A 21,403-nucleotide genomic window follows, 5' to 3' on the forward strand; every position below is an offset into this window, starting at 1 on the left:
CATGTATATATGTATATATAATATATACATTTATATAGATATATATCTTATGCAAACATACATATAGGGCTAAATGTTTACAATATTGGGCTTATATCACACATCTTGTATTAAAACTTGCTATTTTCCTATCAAGTAATATGCCAGCAAATCCTCTAAGGTGATAGAAACATAGGCGAAAGATTCAGAGAGATAATAGAGGAGAAAGTGGAAATGGGTATTACATTAATGGGAAGATCAAATGGAAATTACACATTATACCTTTTAAACCTTCATTGGGAAATGAAAATGTATTTTATTTATTTATTTATTTATTTATTTATTATTATTATTATCTTTAAGTTCTAGGGTACATGTGCATAATGTGCAGGTTTGTTACATATGTATACTTGTGCCATGTTGGTGTGCTGCACCCATCAACTCGTCAGCACCCATCAACTCGTCATTTACGTCAGGTATAACTCCCAATGCAATCCCTCCCCCCTCCCCCCTCCCCATGATAGGCCCCGCTGTGTGATGTCCCCCTTCCCGAGTCCAAGTGATCTCATTGTTCAGTTCCCACCTATGAGTGAGAACATGCGGTGTTTGGATTTCTGTTCCTGTGATAGTTTGCTAAGAATGATGGTTTCCAGCTGCATCCATGTCCCTACAAAGGACACAAACTCATCCTTTTTTATGGCTGCATAGTATTCCATGGGGTATATGTGCCACATTTTCTTTTTTTTTTTTTTAAATTCTTATTTATTTATTTATTTATTTATTTTTTATTATTATACTTTAAGTTCTAGGGTACATGTGCATAACGTGCAGGTTTGTTACATATGTATACTTGTGCCATGTTGCTGTGCTGCACCCATCAACTCGTCATTTACATCAGGTATAACTCCCAATGCAATCCCTCCCCCCTCCCCCCTCCCCTTCTCCCCTCCCCCTTCCCCCTTCCCCTCTTCCCATGATAGGCCCCGGTGTGTGATGTTCCCCTTCCTGAGTCCAAGTGATCTCATTGTTCAGTTCCCACCTATGAGTGAGAACATGCGGTGTTTGGTTTTCTGTTCCTGTGATAGCTTGCTAAGAATGATGGTTTCCAGTTGCATCCATGTCCCTACAAAGGACACAAACTCATCCTTTTTTATGGCTGCATAGTATGCCATGGTGTATATGTGCCACATTTTCTTAATCCAGTCTGTCACTGATGGACATTTGGGTCGATTCCAAGTCTTTGATATTGTGAATAGTGCCACAATAAACATGCGTGTGCATGTGTCTTTATAGCAGCATGATTTATAATCCTTTGCGTATATACCCAGTAATGGGATGGCTGGGTCATATGGTACATCTAGTTCTAGATCTTTGAGGAATCGCCATACTGTTTTCCATAATGGTTGAACTAGTTTACAATCCCACCAACAGTGTAAAAGTGTTCCTATTTCTCCACATCCTCTCCAGCACCTATTGTTTCCTGACTTTTTAATGATTGCCATTCTAACTGGTGTGAGATGGTATCTCATTGTGGTTTTGATTTGCATTTCTCTAATGGCCAGTGATGATGAGCATTTTTTCATGTGTCTGTTGGCTGTATGAATGTCTTCTTTTGAGAAATGTCTGTTCATATCCTTTGCCCACTTTTTGATGGGGTTGTTTGTTTTTTTCTTGTAAATTTGCTTGAGTTCTTTGTAGGTTCTGGATATTAGCCCTTTGTCAGATGAGTAGATTGCAAAAATTTTCTCCCATTCTGTAGGTTGCCTGTTCACTCTGATGGTAGTTTCTTTTGCTGTGCAGAAGCTCTTTAGTTTAATGAGATCCCATTTGTCAATTTTGGCTTTTGCTGCTGTTGCTTTTGGTGTTTTAGACATGAAGTCTTTGCCCATGCCTATGTCCTGAATGGTACTACCTAGGTTTTCTTCTAGGATTTTTATGGTATTAGGTCTAACGTTTAAGTCTCTAATCCATCTTGAATTAATTTTTTGTATAAGGAGTAAGGAAAGGATCCAGTTTCAGCTTTCTACTTATGGCTAGCCAATTTTCCCAGCACCATTTATTAAATAGGGAATCCTTTCCCCATTTCTTGTTTCTCTCAGGTTTGTCAAAGATCAGATGGCTGTAGATGTGTGGTATTATTTCTGAGGACTCTGTTCTGTTCCATTGGTCTATATCTCTGTTTTGGTACCAGTATCATGCTGTTTTGGTTACTGTAGCCTTGTAGTATAGTTTGAAGTCAGGTAGCGTGATGCCTCCAGCTTTGTTCTTTTGACTTAGGATTGTCTTGGAGATGCGGGCTCTTTTTTGGTTCCATATGAACTTTAAAGCAGTTTTTTCCAATTCTGTGAAGAAACTCATTGGTAGCTTGATGGGGAAGGCATTGAATCTATAAATTACCTTGGGCAGTATGGCCATTTTCACGATATTGATTCTTCCTTTCCATGAGCATGGTATGTTCTTCCATTTGTTTGTGTCCTCTTTTATTTCACTGAGCAGTAGTTTGTAGTTCTCCTTGAAGAGGTCCTTTACATCCCTTGTGAGTTGGATTCCTAGATATTTTATTCTCTTTTAAGCGATTGTGAATGGGAGTTCACTCATGATTTGGCTCTCTGTTTGTCTGTTACTGGTGTATAAGAATGCTTGTGATTTTTGCACATTAATTTTGTATCCAGAGACTTTGCTGAAGTTGCTTATCAGCTTAAGGAGATTTTGGGCTGAGACAGTGTGGTTTTCTAAATATACAATCATGTCATCTGCAAACAGGGACAATTTGACTTCTTCTTTTCCTAACTGAATACCCTTGATTTCTTTCTCTTGCCTGATTGCCCTAGCCAGAACTTCCAACACTATGTTGAATAGGAGTGGTGAGAGAGGGCATCCCTGTCTTGTGCCAGTTTTCAAAGGGAATTTTTCCAGTTTTTGCCCATTCAGTATGATATTGGCTGTGGGTTTGTCATAAATAGCTCTTATTATTTTGAGATACGTTCCATCAATACCGAATTTATTGAGCGTTTTTAGCATGAAGGGCTGTTGAATTTTGTCAAAAGCCTTTTCTGCATCAATTGAGATAATCATGTGGTTCTTGTCTTTGGTTCTGTTTATATGCTGGATTATGTTTATTGATTTGCGAATGTTGAACCAGCCTTGCATCCCAGGGATGAAGCCCACTTGATCATGGTGGATAAGCTTTTTGATGTGCTGCTGAATCCGGTTTGCCAGTATTTTATTGAGGATTTTTGCATCGATGTTCATCAGGGATATTGGTCTAAAATTCTCTTTTTTTGTTGTGTCTCTGCCAGGCTTTGGTATCAGGATGATGTTGGCTTCATAAAATGAGTTAGGAAGGTTTCCCTCTTTTTCTATTGATTGGAATAGTTTCAGAAGGAATGGTACCAACTCCTCCTTTTACCTCTGGTACAATTCAGCTGTGAATCCATCTGGTCCTGGACTTTTTTTGGTTGGTAGGCTATTAATTACTGCCTCAATTTCAGAGCCTGCTATTGGTCTATTCAGGGATTCAACTTCTTCCTGGTTTAGTCTTGGAAGAGTGTAAGTGTCCAGGAAATTATCCATTTCTTCTAGATTTTCTCGTTTATTTGCATAGAGGTGTTTATAGTATTCTCTGATGGTAGTTTGTATTTCTGTGGGGTCGGTGGTGATATCCCCTTTATCATTTTTTATTGCGTCTATTTGATTCTTCTCTCTTTTCTTCTTTATTAGTCATGCTAGCGGTCTGTCAATTTTGTTGATCTTTTCAAAAAACCAACTTCTGGATTCATTGATTTTTTGGAGGGTTTTTTGTGTCTCTATCTCCTTCAGTTCTGCTCTATCTTAGTTATTTCTTGCCTTCTGCTAGCTTTCGAATGTGTTTGCTCTTGCTTCTCTAGTTCTTTTAATTGTGATGTTAGAGTGTCAATTTTAGATCTTTCCTGCTTTCTCTTGTGGGCATTTAGTGCTATAAATTTCCCTCTACACACTGCTTTAAATGTGTCCCAGAGATTCTGGTATGTTGTATCTTTGTTCTCATTGTTTTCAAAGAACATCTTTATTTCTGCCTTCATTTCGTTATGTACCCAGTAGTCATTCAGGAGCAGGTTGTTCAGTTTCCATGTAGTTGAGCGGTGCTTGTTCTTACAAATAATTGTTTTACATGGAACCTTTTGAAAGTAAATACTGACCTGATTCCAGATAGTTTTCGTATGTATTTACTCAAAACAATGTGCTTCTCTTATATAACTATAGTAAAACCATCAGGATCAGAAAATCAATGTGAATGCATTGGAACTTTCTAATTCTTGTTCCTGTTGGTGTTTTACCAAAAGTCCCAAAATATATGCTTTTTGTCCTTCTCATAATTTAGTTCAGAACCCAGAATCGCATGCCACAACTAGGTGTCACATCTCTTTCATCAACTTCAGTGTGGAGCAGTTCTTTAGTCATTACTTGATTTCTAAGACATTGCCACTCTTTGAGAGTATAGGCTGAATATTTATAAAATGTCCCTCAATTTAGGCCTGTCTAATGTTTTTAATGATTAAATTGAGCAGATGAATCTCTGCCAGGAATATCACAGAGGATACTTTTCATTTTGGAGTGATAGACAATTTCAATGTGTTTCATTAGAATGAGGTCATTTGATTACTAGGTTCAGATAGTGTGTGGCTGTCTTCTCCATTGTAACTATGTTCTTCTCAACTATGTAACTTAGATGTATTCTGTGGGTATATTCTTTGAAATTTTGTAATTATTGTAAACTAAAAATAAATCTCAAGCCTGTTTGGACAACGGAACTCCAGCAAAAACCTTAAAAACTGTATTCCCGGCCATGAGAGGATGGGAGATCAGACATGTCTCTTTAGACCCCCTCCCTTTTGTGGTTGACACAAAACAACTCATCAACATTAGTGTTAAAATAGAGACCATGAGACTGATGGGGTGGACTCTTTGTGGCAATAAGATATCAACTTATAAATAGGACCTAAGGTCATGGCAGGCAAGAGTTAGGTCATTCACCCCCACACTTAAAGAATAAACTGTGTTCCAACTGGCTCAAGATTTTAATTTTTCTCTAGCAACTATACAAGCACTGGCCTCCACCAGATGCCCACCTCTACCCACTGTTCCACAAGCCATAGCTACAGCTTTCGTTGTACAAGAGACAGATTTCAGTAACCTTATTCCGATAAGAGGACCACTGAACCTGCTGTAGTGGTTCTGACTGTTTACAGAGGCTTTGTGCTTGAGTGCCCTCATGTCCCTGCTCAATTTTTTCGCCTATGGGGTTAAAGATGAGTGGGTCAGTGAAGAAATGGAGATTAAGTGTCTAAATTCATGCCTCTGTTTTGGTATCATTGTGAACACTAAATAAAAATTTGAATTTTTTTTCGCTTTATGTTTTCAACTTGGAGTCAAGTATGAATATATACTAATCATATTGCTAATCATATGTTCTGGGGTTTATTCTTCTCTCTCCAAACAAGAAGAAAATCCTTGGAAAGTCTCAACAGATTACATTATTTTTCTAATTTCTATTTCTTGTTTTACACTTAACATAAATGCACCGTAAATTGATTCTGTGGCCCTGAAGTAATTAGCCTCATTTTATCTGCAAATAATACACAACTGAACTGATTCTCTCAATATTTCCCTGAAGGTTATTTCTTCTCTTGGACAGACTTTTCCTGTTATAAAGCCAAACTTTCAGTAACTCTAGATGGCAAACATCCAGAGACCTTCCTCCCCCTCTTCTCCTTTGTCACTCTCTCTCTCTGTTTATTATTATGAGGACAAGCCTGGCCTCCTGGCACTCTCTTTTCTTTTATTTCTTGCATTATGCACAAAAGAGGGAAAGTCTGAGAACTGAACCAGCAATTAATAACACTTTTTATTTAGCACATTCACAAAAGAAATGGATCTAAATTATCATTCATTAATCACTTTTCCGTGTTTTACAGTGATAACATATTAAAAAGTCAGCATCAGAAAAGTATTAGCATATGTGACAGTCAATACAAGTGTTACGAGTATGAATAATTACAGATATATTTGTGCAGCGACCTGAACAACTGTCCTTAATGGAGGTTGGATGCTCACGGGATATTGAGTGCATGGGAAGATGTGATGAGAGGTCAGAGAAGACATAATAGTGGGAATGTCATTGATAAAAAAGAGTTTCAGGTGATAGCAGATCGGCAGCCAGATGGGCTAGCATTCTTCAGACAGGAATGAAGCAGATCTGGTACGAGGGTGGCAGAGAAATAATCCCTCTAGTAGCTGAAGTAGTATTGAGGTTCTTTAAATCAGCAACAGATTTCAGGTTAAAGTTCTGTAAAATTGTGGTTAGAAATAAAAATAGCTCCATGCGGGCAAGTCCCTCTCCTGCACAAATTCGTTTTCCTGAAGATAACAAAGAGAGAAAGTAGTTACTCTTTGTGTTAAACTGTGACTGTGACAGTATGTTTGTGACTTGCACAAACAGAATATGCAGTAAAGAATTGATTAATGATTGGGTAGATGAATGAACATGTGGATGAATGGATGGATGGATGAAATGATGGCTGGATTAATGGATGGTAGGACAAACAAATGTACAAAAAGAGACACATTTGCTATCTAACATCTAATCTCAATAGGAACCCTTCATTCAGCAAATATTCATTGATTATCAGTGCCGTAATAGTCGCTTCATTATTTATTTCCACATTAAAACAACTCTGTTGCCATTTTGAGTTTCCATCTGTCATTAGAGAAATACGTGCACATTCTTGTTTCCTGTTCCAAGCCTGATATTCCATGATCTTTCCTTCCACTTTTCACATAATCTGTTCTCAACTCTAGTCATACACACTTTTCATCAATCTTAAACATACCAAGAAGTTTCAAGTTTCATATCCTGTTGTTCGTTTTGGCTAAGATACATCTTTATTAGGCTACATTCAGGACATAGGTTCAATTTCATTTCATCTTCACACTCTTTACAATTCCCTCAAGTAATAAAATCCTATGCTCTCTCATTTTCTTCAACATCATACTCATGTTTTCACTAAAGCATGGATCACCAGGAATCATAATTCTGTATTTATTTATCTATTGTGCTAAAATGTGAATTATTGAAGGAAGGTCTCTGTCTTTGTCATCTTGGTATCTACAGTGCCAAATATAAAGCAGACATAAAAGATCAAAGAGTGAAGGAAGGAGATTCCATGGCCAGAGACTTAGCACACAAAGCACAGGTGTGAAAAACAAGTATCCAGGATATATGATCATGATTGGAGGAAGACAGGGTGCTATGGAATCACTGCAAAGTAACCTCCTCCCTTGCCAATGTTTCTGGAACCCCATAATTTTTTGGAAAAGGTTCTGGCATCCTTGATCTAAAGCAAATGTCCTGCTCTGTCATTCATTATCTCCCTCAAAATGCCCAGCCTTCCCTTAAATTTTATCACCTTCTTTGAAGCACATCAAACATCCTCTGAGTTTCTTTCTCCATTTTATGCCTCACTGTGTTGTATGAGAGAGCAGGAAGCATGCAGATTCCCCCTCTAGCCCCTACCCAGGGGCCTGTGCATTCCTCTCTCACTGTCCCGGTCTGACTAAATTACAATGACCTGTTTACTCTTCTTCCCTAACTCAGGAGTGAGCCTCTGTTCTCATTGAAAGTTGTGCCCTTGGAGCTCAGCCTGGGAGGTGACAGACACCCTGTAGAAGACACTCAATGCAGTTGTGGACTCAGATACATTCACCAAGGCAGGTAAGGACAGATCAGGTGAATTTTACTTTCCAGGAGGAGCTCTTGGGTGCCTTAGTGATGTATCTAGTGGCAGAGTTCAGTCAACCTAGATGTTAGTTTTCTCAGTTGGGAACAATAGGGTTAACTCCTGGAAGCCCCACTATCTGGCCCAACAATGAGGGTATATTGTGAGGGTGGAGCACATGGGTATTGAGAGTGGTGCTCTTGATCACGGACAAATAGCAATTCTACCAGCCCCAGACGAGGTGCCATGTAAATTCCAACTGATTCCAAAAAGTTCTCTCTTTCCTTCAAATGCAAATGGAAACAAGATTCTATTACCTGCTGAGAAAGGCATGAAGTAGTCACTTTTCTTAAAGTTGCCAGTCTCATCCAGAAAGTGGCCAGGGTCAAAGATCTTTGGATTAGGGAATTCTTTGTCATCGTGCAGCACAGAAGTGAGTAATGTCATTATGATTGTGCCCTGGAAGTAAAAAAACAGATAATCTGATTTATAAAGAAGTCCAGAAGTGAGAAGAAGTAGTGGACATCACATAGCCCCATATCATTGATTTATAGGTGGGGGAACTTAGGTCCAGCAAGCCACAGTAATTTACATGGATGAGCTAAAGGCCAGTAGTGGAAGCTTGCTAAAGAACTTTCCAATCACATTTGAAGTCTTACATCTTGGATACTTGTGTGTAACCCTCTGAATGTGTTCTCCAGATCATCAAGTTTTGATGCCCTTGTCTGTCCCCATCACTTCAAATTTCACACATCTTGTATTTAGATTATGTAGATTATGGTTTAAAATGGAAGTCTCTGTTGACACTTGAAATGTCCAAAGTATCTGTTCATAGAACTTTTGTAAATAAACATGTAATCTATTTTAACATGATGTCATCTGGAATGATAACCACAAGTGCAATAACCAGTAAAAACTATTGAGTGCTTATTATTGCCATGCTACAGATTAATTTTAGCTTAAAACACTGAAAAGATGATGAAATTAGAAAGATTATCACTTTGCTACAATTCAAGTCAGGATCATCAGGTCAGGTAAGGATCATCAATTAAAGCTAGAACCATTGGGTGTGTGATTCTGGAAGCAGGAGTTTCACAAAGTCTTAATGTACTCCCATAGATTTTTACTAGTTGTGTATAAAAAGCAGAACCCCTACAATGGTAAGATCTGGAGGATACCACCATATTATATGAGGAACTTAGCGTGACCGATAATGACATATGTGACATTTTATGCTCCCACCTCATCAATGTGATTCAGTGGGATATTCAGTGGGATTCAGCACCTATGTAGTTTTCTTGCCAAAATTGTAGCTGGAATCTGCCTCTAGAAAACAGTCACACAAAACTAGCCTGAGGAACATTTTAAATGACTGCTGATCTCAAATGGTCAACTGATTAAAAAGAAACAAACAAGGAAAGGAACTTTCCTTGGTTATAGGAAGTGAAAAGGTCAACATAAGTGAATTATATGCTTGTTCCTTGCCTGGATAGTAAACTGCAGAAGAAAAAAGTCATAAAAATATTCTAGAAAAATTGAAAAAATTTAAATTTAGGCTGTATTATTATTTGAACAATAGCTGCTGAGCGTGAATACTCTATTATGATGTATAAGAAAAATCTTTGTTTTGGGGCATACATACTGCAGTATTGACGTGTAGATAAACGCTTGTATTGAGAAAGAAAAACCTCTTCTGATTGTGTGCTTTGGTAAAAACAGTGTGGATTGAAGTCCTAATCCTTGTAAAAAATCAGTGATAATTAGGGAAAGCCCCATCGCATCTTGATAAGTTATCAATTCTGTCTTCTCTGGAGGATAACATTAGTAATTGAAACCTTATCAGTCTCATTGTTTTCCTTCATGAAAATATAACTTTTATTATTTTTCATTGAATAATAGGTGGAATAGTGTAGTTTTTAGCATAGCAACTAAAACATCTGGATGAGTACAGAAACCATATGATAGACAGCATTGTAAAGCTGCAAAGACCAAAATTGGCCTCAGATTACAAAGACAATTGGCCCCAGTGACGGGAGAACTTCAGAGCGGTGAGCTCATACCTACAGTCAATTTTTGACTGTGTTCATGTCATATTCAATTCTGAATTGGGACAGGAGGTGTTGTCATTATAACTGCCTATGAGAGGTGAATGAATCCATTCTGGAAAAAGATAAACGTTCTCCGAAATTCTGCATTTTTTCATATATAATATCTGGTACTGAGCCATAGGGTTTTAGGCATTTGAAAGACACAACTAAGCAGTCACAAGAAGAAAAGTGGAAGGAAAAGAAAGCAATGAAAACAGACCCACATTAGGGACCATTTCTCAACTAGTTTTATGCAGCCAGCATTATCTTGTTATCAAAACTCTGAAAAGAAAATGTTGAGGAAGAAAAATTGCAGACCAAAATATCTTATGAATATAAATACAGAAGTCCTGAACAGTAAGTAACAGAGCAAATCCAGCTGTTTGTGTATACTTTGTATATTTAGTGAGGGATGTGAGGCCAGTATATACAATCATATAAATAGATGCAGAGAATCAATTTGATAAAATTGCACACACATTCATGACAAAAATTTATATAAAAATAAGAGAAGAGGAAAAACTTCCCTAATCTGATAAAGAATATCCACTAGAATCTTAAAGATTTCTGATAAAGAATATCTACTAAAATACTTAAAGCATCATTCTCAGTAGTGAAATATTAATATTCTTATAGTCTACCCCCCAGCAGATTAGAAATGAAATAAGGATGTCCTCTATCACCAATTCTATTCAATGCTATCCTGGAAATCCTAGCCAGTGCAGTAATGCAATAAAGACAAATTGAAGACAAAAATCATTGGAAAATAAGAAATAAAATACATATTAACCCAGATAGCAAAATAATGTACATGGAATTTCCAAGTATATCTACAGATAAATTATTAGCAATGATCGGTAAATTTAGGAAAGTTGTTAGATATAAGGTCATCAAAATAATATAATTGAACACAATTACATATACCAATTACAAAGAAATAAAAAAGCATTAAAATTTTATAACAACAAAATATTAATTATCTAGGAAAAACCTAATAAAAGAGTTGTAAGCCACTGCACTGAAAAGAAAACATTACTGAGAAAATAGAATAAAGCTCAATAAGTTGGGAGCATAACCATATTCATGAATTAAAATATTTAATGCATGAACATGTTAAGTCTTTCCATATTGAACTACACAATGAATGTCACTTTGATAAAACTCTCAGAAGAGTGTTTTGGGAAATTGACACACTGATATTTTCAACAACTATTTGAAAGTATAAACACCTAAGAGTAGCCTATTAAGGAGACCTAGCTTTATAAATCTTTATAGCCCCAAACAAAATAGCAGAAAGTCCATCAAGCTGCCACATGTATGAGTTTTGCACTTCTCTCATCTTCTGTTGTTAGAGGATTGGAGCTAAACTAGCACTTTGGAAATTTCAGAAGCACAGAAATATAGTGTGAGAGAAACAAGCTTACCTTAGGGATGAGGTAGTTTCTGAACTTAATATCAGTGGTCACTGCGTGGGGCACACCAGTGGGGACAAGGTCAATGTATCTCTGGATCTCATGTACTACAGCATCTGTGTAAGGCATGTGGCTCCTATCCTGCATGCAGGGGCTCCTGTGTCTGCCAATTACATGATCAATTTCTTCCTGGACTTTAGCTGACAAGACACAAGAAAGAACTGATGGAAATGGAGATATATGGAACATTTGTCATAGCAATTCATGGTCACATTAAACATGATGTAAAAATCCCAGCAATATTACAAACATGAGTTACATGTGCAGAAGTACAACCAGCCATATAAAAAGGATTACTGTAATATAGACACATACCGTTCTCCTACAAACTAGTCATTACAGTGCACAAGTACATTTCTATAAATTAGCATATATGACAACTAATACAAATTTAAGTAATAAATATTTTAAAAATAAAACATAATAAGTCAAGAAATTACAGTGCTTGCAAACAGAAAAACAGGAATCAAATATTATGTGTATTATCGAAAAAATATATGGGGTATAACGTTAAATTGTAATGATTTTGTAAATATATTTGTGTGTGCGGTGGTGGGGCGGGGGCAGTGATGCAATTAGCACTGGTACTGTCTTCATTTCTCCACTTCCCAATTGTGGCCACTTTGAGCATGCTAGCAGCTTCTTCTGAAATTTATATTTACATTTCTAAATAACCACTATTTCTTTCTATTTTTTACTTAACAATTTTTAGACAATATTTAATGATTTTCTGGTATGTGAGATGAGAATTTTTATCTCCATCTCTATTCCATGTATAGACACACGCCCACAAAGTCGTATGTGTACACACAGACACATACACACATCTACACACACACAATTCTCCTCCTTCTACTTACCAGGATACATTTAGACCACAATTTCTAGTTATATCACTATTCATGTTTATATCATTCTAAATATACTCACACAAACACACACACACATATACACACACACACATATTCTTCCTTGGTTCTTTAGTTAAATCACAATTTTCTATTCTTCAAGTTAGAGAATTTGCACATGTTTGAAACTCCTAGTAATAATTTCTCAATTATAGGGAAATCTCAGACTATCAATCACATCTCTTTGGTTCTTGAAGTCTCCTCTACGTGTATTATTTACCTGTTCCCTTCTGAAGTGGTTGTTTCCTAGGAGCCCAGTAGCCTCTCTGACACTCATTCTCTTACATGGGGTCTCCTGATTCCTGGCACCCTTAATTTCTTCTGACTTGGTTTCAGATGTGAGATAGAGCACAATCCCCAGTATTGGAGAAAGTTAGTATAGAGGGTGAAATTTGTAACAAGCATGTAGTTCCCAAATACTTTTTTTCTATGAATACACAAGATAATATACTTGAGAATTCTGATGCTGTCTGAATGCTGGTATTTTATATATGACTTGATATAACTGTCTGAAACATTTTAATTTTCCCTTTACTTCTGGTGCTCTGAAATTCCATGACTTTGTGTCCTGTGATGGATGTTTTAATTTCATTCACTCTGCTGAACACTTGTAGATAACTTTCTATTAAGATGGCAAAATACGGAGGTCTTTTCTCTAGACTTGTTTCTTCTCTGGAGAATATCTAGCTGCTGAATGTCAGGAAGCAAGATGAAGAAAAGTGCTGAGTCTTTGAATTTGAGGAATAGATATTTCCCAAAGCTTTTTTTTCTGGCTTCACACCTCACACTTTCCTGGCCCTGTAAAGTGTCCCCGAGTACAGGGGTTCTTAGGCTCTATTTCTCTGGAGACTGTGCTTCCCTTTTCCAGTGGGAAAAAATCATGTACCTGATAAAAGGAGTCATGGAGGAAACCTGGGCAGGAGAGCCTCCCTTTTCAGTCTCATTCCCTACCTTCTTTGGCTCTTGGTGCCTCCAAATACTGACCCTTATGAGAATCATAGTGACACAGATTAGCTTCTCCTCTTGTAACTTACGCTACAACTCCATCCTCTATGCCGTGTCATGTCAGACCTTCATTGTCTCTCTGTGTTTTTATTGGCTGTTTTCTATTCTCCTCTCTTTTTACTTCAACAGGCTAATTTTATTTGTAATTTAGTTACTGAAATTTCAGTGGGATCCTGACACAGGAAAAAAGGTATGTTATCTGCTGCAAAACGGGAACTATTTAAATGTGAATTCTAAGGAAATGTAGAGTTTACTCTAAAGGTAAATTATAAATTCTAAAGAAAAGTTGTATGTGAAAGATGCAATTATTAACCCCCCTTCCAAATATTCCTATTTGGTCAAACAGCAGTTTTATGAAACACACTTTTGGAAAAATAAAATTCCTTTAGGTATGGCCTCTGCTTAAATGGAAACACCTTTCTTAGGAGCCTAACTTTTAGATTATTTCCCAGACTGGAATTTATCTCAGGATGCCTCAGTACAATTCTAGAATTTCCATTTATGCTTCAATAAAGATTGTTTTCATCTCCCTACCCCAGCATTAGAACACGGAATTTTCAAAACGAGAAAAGATACCTTCAAGAATGAACCTACTGTTCAAAGTGGACTTTTCATAATGAAACCAACATTCACTGCTAGACCAACTTATACTGGTTCTCCCTACCACAAATTACCTCTGCTGAAATCTAGATACTTCATCAGGGCTTTATTTATTTTGCTACTGCCATATTGCTTTTACTGATCTCAGTCATCCTCCTCCATTGTGCAAAGATGTCCTTTTTAATCATGTCATGAAATTTAGACAGATTCCAGCTGATGACACAGAAATTTAAAGAATGAAGCTTCTCAGAGAGAAACAAGGTGGAGGACACTGGCACCATCTTCTCAGCACTGTTCTAAAATTCACTTTGTTCATCATCTGTGGTCCTACCTGTGACCTCTGGGTGCTTCAGCAGGAGCAGGAGTCCATATCTCAGAGTGGTGCTTGTTGTCTCTGTTCCAGCAATAAATAGATCAGCTACAGTGCCAACCAAGTTTTCAATAGTGAATTCTGACTGTTGGTTGTCCTTTTCCTAGAAATGATTTCATGCAATTATCTGACAAATTATGTGCCAGTATATCTAAATACACTAAATTTTAAAGAAACATACTATGTTATAAAGTTAGCCAAAAGAGATACTGGACAGTACAGTATTAGAAAAAGCAACTGTATGGTATGGCAGAAACTGCAGATCAGTTAACTCAAACTTTATTTCCTGACAGACGTACAAGTTCCATTCATGAAATCATTTGCTGCTTAGGTTAGTCACACAGAGTATTTCTTGCCCCAGAAATAAAAGCAGAAGTATACTGATGCCCTGTCTTAGTTCAATTTGTGCTATATAACATAATACTATAGACTTGGTAATTTATAAAGAAAAGAAATTTATTTCTGATGATTCTGAAGGCTGGGAAGTCCAAGAGCATGGCAGTGGCTTCTGGCAATGGCCTTCTTGCTACTTCATCACATGGCAAAAAGTAGAAGGGCAAGAAAGGGTAAGAGTAAGAGCAAGGGGTGGGGGCACACTCACATTTATAACAAGCTGTCAAGAACTACCCCACTCTTGCAATAATGACATGAGTATATTTACGAGGGCAGAACACTGATGACGTAGTCATGTTTTGTTAGGCTGCACCCACCAACACTATTGCATTGGGCATTCACTTTTAGCACATGAACTGTAGAGGATTCATTCAAACCAGAACATGAATCTTCTATTTTCTCCTTATTATTCAAAACATGAATGTGAAAGGGGAGGTAGGATTGACATCATCTTTGACATGAGCATTTGATCATAGTAATGAAGACTTCTATACTAAACATGGTAAACAAAAAGAAAGAAGGTACTTGACTTTCTCATGCTTAAGGGCTACCATATTATTTCTATTCTAGCCCACCATAAGACTTATTGTATTTGAGATATATAAGCCAACTATTTGATTAAGCTCTTGATATAGTTTGGATAATAAATATTTATCTCTCTCAAATCTTTTGTTGAAACTTAATCCCCAGTGTTGTAGGTGGGACCTGGTGAGAGGTGATTGGATCATGGGGGTAGGTTTCTCATGAACGCTATTTCCCTTGATGCTATCCTGATAATAAGTGAGTTCACATAAGATCTGGTTGATTAAAACTGTTTCTCCAACTTGCTTCTCCTTTTGCCATATGATGTGTCTGTTCCTGCTTTGCCTTCTGCTATCAGCAAATACTCCCTGAGGACTCTGCAGAAGCTGAGCAGATGCCAGCATCATGCTTGTACAGCCTGCAAAACTGTGAGCCAATTGGGCCTCATTTTCTTACAAGTTGTCTGACCTCAGATATTTCTTTGTAGCAATTCAATAACAGCCTAACACATTCATTTTTATGATTTTTTTAATTATTTGTAAGTGAACACAGTTTTAGTTTGTAAATATAGGTAAATTAGGGCCATATCATGAAAAGTATTACACTCTTGAATCAAGAGTTTGCAATTTTCTTCTGTTGAAAATTTACAAAGACTCAGTATCACCTATGTATTCATTACAAAGCTGAAATGTGTAAAACAAATATGTCAACAAAACCAAGAATGAAATATAGTGAAGGATAATGAGTTCACAAAGACAAGACAGGTCTAACAAACTTGTAATCCAGATGGGAGGCAACAGGCAACTTATTCTAAGGAATAAGTTCAGGAATAAATAGGAAAATACAAAGTGAAGAGAAATGGCAATTATTAATACAAAAACAGGAGGCATTAACTGCCTATATTGGATAAAGAAGAGTAGGGGTAATGCAAATGCCAAGGCTAAGGGACTAATCGAATAAAGTTCTCATAGACTGAAAGTGTGAATACACCTACAATAAGTAAAGTATTTGAATTAGTAATCAAGAACTACCCCCCACCAAAAACAAAGTTCCAGCTCAAGATTACTTCACTAGTGAATTCTACCAAAACAGTTAAAAAGAGCTCAGATCCAAGGGAAAAGGAAAGGGAACTTGTGTGAACAAGGTAATGTTCTTGAGAAGTCTCAAAACCACAGCCCACTCCAGTACTTGTGCTCATGAAGATAAAGAAGGTCACCTTGACTTCAGATCCCAGTAGCTTGCCAAATTGGGTAGAGAGGCTAAGAACACTCCTACCTGTCCTTTCCATGGATTACTAAGTTTCTCAGGGTTTTATCCCTGCCAGCTTCTTTTTACTTTATTTGTGTGTGTGTGTGTGTGTGTGTGTGTGTGTGTGCGTGCGCGCATTTGTGAATTGTAGATTCTTCTTATGAATTGACCAATAAGCTTCATTGCTCTCTCTTTAACAGTCCATTTGGCCTATGATTATTCACCTGTAATATTGGCTCTTCCTTCTGAGGATTATTGATGATTGACATCTTTGTCAGCCAACTGGAAATCTCTGATGCCTTGGGCTGTGGGAAGGTCTGAGAGATGTACAGTGTTTGGGTTCCACTCTTTGCTACAAAGGAGGGCAATGTTGAGTGGGCCTAACTGTCCTCTGGTCTCCCAGCAGCAAATGCAAGCACAACCTCTGATGGGGGTGGCAAGAGAGTGATATAGACTCTGTAAGATTTACTCGGTTATAAATAGGCTTAGTGTGGTGATTTCCTCAAATGCCAACTGTACTAGCAATGTACTGGGTTTGTGAACACACTCAAGACCTTCTAATTAGCTGGGGTGATGTGGGTATGGTGTTAGCTGAGATAAGACAAAAGTTTTCTCCTTCCCAAATGTTGTGTTATTTTGCCAGCAGATGTTGTAATAGGCTGTGCCTATTGGCTTCCAGCTAGGAGGTGGTTCTTGCAGGAGAGAGCCACATAGACTAGTAGCTGTGGGATTTGTGTTTGGCTTATATTACCCAGGGGAACATGTAGAAGAATGAAATATGATTCCTATATCTCACCATATACAAAAATTAACTCAAGATGGACTAAAGACTTAAATATGAGACTTGAAATCATAAAAATTCTAGACAAAAACCTAGAAGAAACCTCTTTTGAGCATTGGTGTAGGCTAAGGATTTATGACTCAGTGTTTAAAAGCAATTTCAATAAAAACAATTGACAATGGGACCTAATTAAACGAAAGAGCTTCTGTATAGTTAAACAACAAGCAGAGTAAACATACAACCTATAGAATGGGAGGAAATATTTGCAAAATATACTTTCAACAAAGGACTATTTTCCAGAATCTACAAGAAACTCATAACAGCAAGAAAAAAAAAATCGAAATATTCCCAGTAAAAAGTGGGCAAACAACATGAACAGAAATTTCTCAAAGGAAGATATACAAATGAGAGAGTGGAGCAAGATGACAGAATAGAATGCTTCACTGATTATTCCCCATGCAAGGACATCAACTTAACAGCTATCTACACAAAGTGTACCTTCATAAGAACCAAAATCAGATGAGCATGCACAGTACCTAGATTTAAATGTGTATCACTGAAAGAGGAACAGAAGAGATAGAAAAAATACTATCGAATTACTGACATCCTCTTTTCCCCTGGCAGCAGTGGCTTGGTTCAGAGAGTGTTTCTGAGTACTGAAGGAGGGAGAACACAGTAATTATAGAGCATAAAATTAGTGATGTTCTGTTATGGCAGAAGGGAAAACAGGCCCAAATTCAGCTGATGCCCACTCACAGAAGGAGCATTTAAACCAGCCCTGGCCTGAGATGAATCTCTGATACCAGTGGTTGGAACCAAGTTTCTACAAGCCTCATCACTGTGGACTATAGGGCTCTGGGACTGAAAATGAACTTGAAAGACAGACTTGGCTACAAGGATTGTAACTTTTATGTGAGTCCTAGTTCTGAACTGGGCCCAGAGACAGTAGAGCGGTGGTGGGAGGTGCAACTTACTGAAACACCAGCTGAAGATGGGTAAGGGGGCGCTGACATCCCCCCTCTCCTAATCCCAAGCTGCACAGTTTTCACTTCCAAAAGAAACTCCTTTCTTCTGCTTGAGGAATGGGGGCTTGAATAGCTAGCAGCAATACCCGGGTACTATGTTGAGGACTTTGGGTTAGACTCTGAGACTTGCTGGCTTCAGGTAAGACTCAACACATTCCCAGCTAGCTGGCCATCAGGAAAGACTCCTTCTACTTGAGATATCAGAGTAAAATATAAAGGCGACTTTGTCTTGCAACTAGGTACCAGCTTGATCACAGGAGGGTAGAGCACCAAGTGCACTCCTGGAGTCTCCAAAACCAGGACTTGGCTCTTGTGCAGGGTCTAGTATTCTCAATGGGCCTTTGATAGCACTGCTCAAAGCTTGAGACTCCACTCCCTTTGGAAAGGAAAGGGAAGAGTGAGAAGGACTGCATTTTGTGGTTTAAGTGCCAGCTTAGCTGCAGTACAACAGAACACCAAATAGACTTCTAAGGTTTTTGACTCTTGTCCCTGGCTTCTAGGTGGTACCTCTGGACATGCCTGGGTACTGGAGGAATTTGCTGCACTGAAGGGAAGGACACAGGCCTGGCTGGATTCACCACCAGCTGATTGTAGAGCCCCAGATGCTTGGAAACATATGCAGTAGCCAGGGAGTGGTTGCAGCAGGCTTTGGGCAAGACCCAGTGTTCTGCTGGTTTTAAGTCTGGCTCAGCGCAGTCACAGTGGTGGCGGATACATGAGTGCTTGTGTCATTCTATCCCCAGTTTCAATTGGCTCAGAACAGAGAGAGAGACTTTGTTTATTTGGGAGAAGCTAAGGGAAGAGAACAAGAGTTTCTGTCTGGTAATCCACAGAATTCTCTTGGATCCTGTCCAAGACCATCAAGGCAGTATCTCTACAAGTCTTCAAGAACCACTGCATTATTGGGCTTGGAGTGCCCCTAAAGTAGATAAAGCTTAGATCACAACACTTAACTCATTTCCCATTTATTTAAAAAAAGTGCAGTTCACTGCCAGTGCAGTATTCTAGGGGCAAGTCAAAAATAGGTTAAGTCCTTTTTAATATCTGGAAAGCCTAACAAGAAGGATGGGTACAAAAAAAAAATCCCAGACTACAAAGAAACAAAAATACGTAACTCTAGAATGCCCAGCCCCAGATGAACATCTATAAGTATGAAGAAAATCCAGGAAAACATGACCTCACCACATGAACTAAATAAGGCACCAGGGACCAATCCTGGAGAAACAGAGATATGTAATTTTTCAGCCAGAGAATATAAGATAGTTGTTTTGAGGAAAGCTAAAAATATTTAAAATAACACAGAGAAGAAATTCACAATTCTATCAGATAAACGTAACAAAGAGAATGAAATAATTTACAAGAGTTAAGCAGAGATTGAGGAGCTGAAACATACAATTGGCATACTGAAGAATACATTAGAGTCTTTAGTAGAATAATAGAATAGTAGAATTGATCCAGCAGAAGAAAGAATTAGTGAGCTTTAACGCAAGCTATTTGAAAATACAGTTAGAAGCGACAAAAGAAAAAAGAATAAAAAACAATGAAATACACCTACAGGATCGAGAAAATAGGCTCAAAATGCAAATCTAAGAGTTATTGGCCTTAAAGAGGAAGTAGAGAAAGAGAAAGGAGTAGAACATTTATTTAAGGGAAAATAACAGAGAACTTTCCAAAACTAGAGAAGGGTATCACTATCTAAGTACAAGAAGCTGATAGAACACCAAGCAGATTAAACCCAATGAAGACTACTTCCAGGTATTTAATAATAAAACTCCCAAGGACGTCCTGAATTGTATTGCCTAGATTTTCTGCTAGGGTTTTTATAGTTTTGAACCTCACATTTAAGTCTTTAATCCATCTTGAATCAATTTTGTATAAGTTCAAATACATGAAAATTAAACAATATGCTCCTGAATGAACAGTGGGAGAATGAAGAAATTAAGAAGAAAATTGAAAAATTTCTTGAAGCAAATGATGAGAAAACACAGCATATGAAAACCTATGGGATTCAGCAAAAGTGGTACTAAGAATAAAGTTAATAGCTGTAAGTGTCAACTATCAAAATAGAAGAAAAACATCAACTAAACAAACTAACAATATACCTTAAAAAACTACGAAAGCTGGAGCAAACCAAACCCAAAATTAGTAGAAGAAAAGAAATAATAAAGCTCAGAGCAGAAATAAATGAAATTGAAATAAAGAAAACAATACAAAATATCAATAAAGCAAAAAGTTGTTCTTTAGAAGAGTTAAAGAAAGCTGACAAACTTTTAGCCAGAGTAAGGAAAAAGGTGAGATGCAAATAAGTCAGAGATGAAAAAGAAGACATTACAACAGATATTACAGGTATTCAAAGGATCATTGGTGGCTACCATGAGCAACTATATACCAATAAATTAGAAAACTTAGAAATAATGAACAAATTCCTAGATACATACAACCTACTGAAATTGAACCATGAAGCAATCCAAAACCTGAACAAAATTATAACAAGTAATCAGATTGAACTCAAGAGAAAGCATCCTAGTAGAGAAAAGCTCAAGACTCAATTACTTCAATGATGAATTCTAGCAAACATTTAAAGAAGAACTAATGCCAATCCTACTCAAACTATTCCACAAAATAGTGAAGGAGGGAATACTTCCAAACTAATTCTATAAGGCCAGTATTACTCTGATAAGAAAACCAAAGACACATTAAAAAAAAGTTATAGGCCAATGTCTCTGAGGCATATTGATGCAAAAATCCTCAAGAAAATAGCGGCAAACCAAATTAATGAATACGTTAAATAGCTCATTCATCACAACCAGGTGGGGTTTATCCCTGTATGCAACAGTGCTTTAACATATGCCAATTAATAGATGTGGTACATCATATCAACAGAATAAAGAACAAAAGCATATGGTGATTTCAATCGATAACTGAAAAATTATTTGATAAAATTCAACATCCGTTCATGGTAAAAGCCCTAAAAAAACAAGGTATAGAAGGAACATACCTCACCATAATAAAAGCCATCTACGAAAGACACACAGCTAGTAACACACTAAATGGGGAAAAATGGAAAGCCTTTCCTCTAAGGTCTGGAAAACAACAAGGATGCTTACTTTCACCACTGTTATTCAAGATTGTATTGGAATACCTAGCTAGAGCAATCAGAGAAAGATATAAAGGGGATCCCAATTAGAATGAAAGAAGTCAAATTATCCTCATTTCCAGATAATATAATCTTATGTTTTAAAAAACCTAAAGACTCCAC

The 21,403-nt window shown here is 37.3% G+C and overlaps 1 protein-coding gene across 4 annotated transcripts in view; it reads right to left on the reverse strand.

Annotated features, from left to right (window-relative positions):
- LOC102116849 (cytochrome P450 2C20-like) overlaps positions 1–21,403 on the reverse strand; it is a 43,821-nt gene that overhangs the window by 6,850 nt on the left and 15,568 nt on the right. For 3 of the 4 annotated variants that reach the window (XM_074002239.1, XM_015456408.4, XM_074002240.1), the window contains 4 exons: positions 14,137–14,278; positions 11,245–11,432; positions 8,051–8,192; positions 5,847–6,375 (listed from right to left, as the gene is read on the reverse strand). In XM_074002239.1, coding sequence (XP_073858340.1) covers positions 6,194–6,375; positions 8,051–8,192; positions 11,245–11,432; positions 14,137–14,278 — 654 coding nt within the window. In that variant the 3' untranslated portion in view covers positions 5,847–6,193. Of the gene's footprint in view, positions 1–5,846; positions 6,376–8,050; positions 8,193–11,244; positions 11,433–14,136; positions 14,279–21,403 lie in introns of those variants that run through there. The other variant, XM_045361226.3, reaches the window with a different exon arrangement.

The sequence above is a fragment of the Macaca fascicularis genome, chromosome 9 (genome assembly GCF_037993035.2).
Source record: "Macaca fascicularis isolate 582-1 chromosome 9, T2T-MFA8v1.1".
In the NCBI taxonomy this organism is placed as follows: domain Eukaryota; kingdom Metazoa; phylum Chordata; class Mammalia; order Primates; family Cercopithecidae; genus Macaca; species Macaca fascicularis.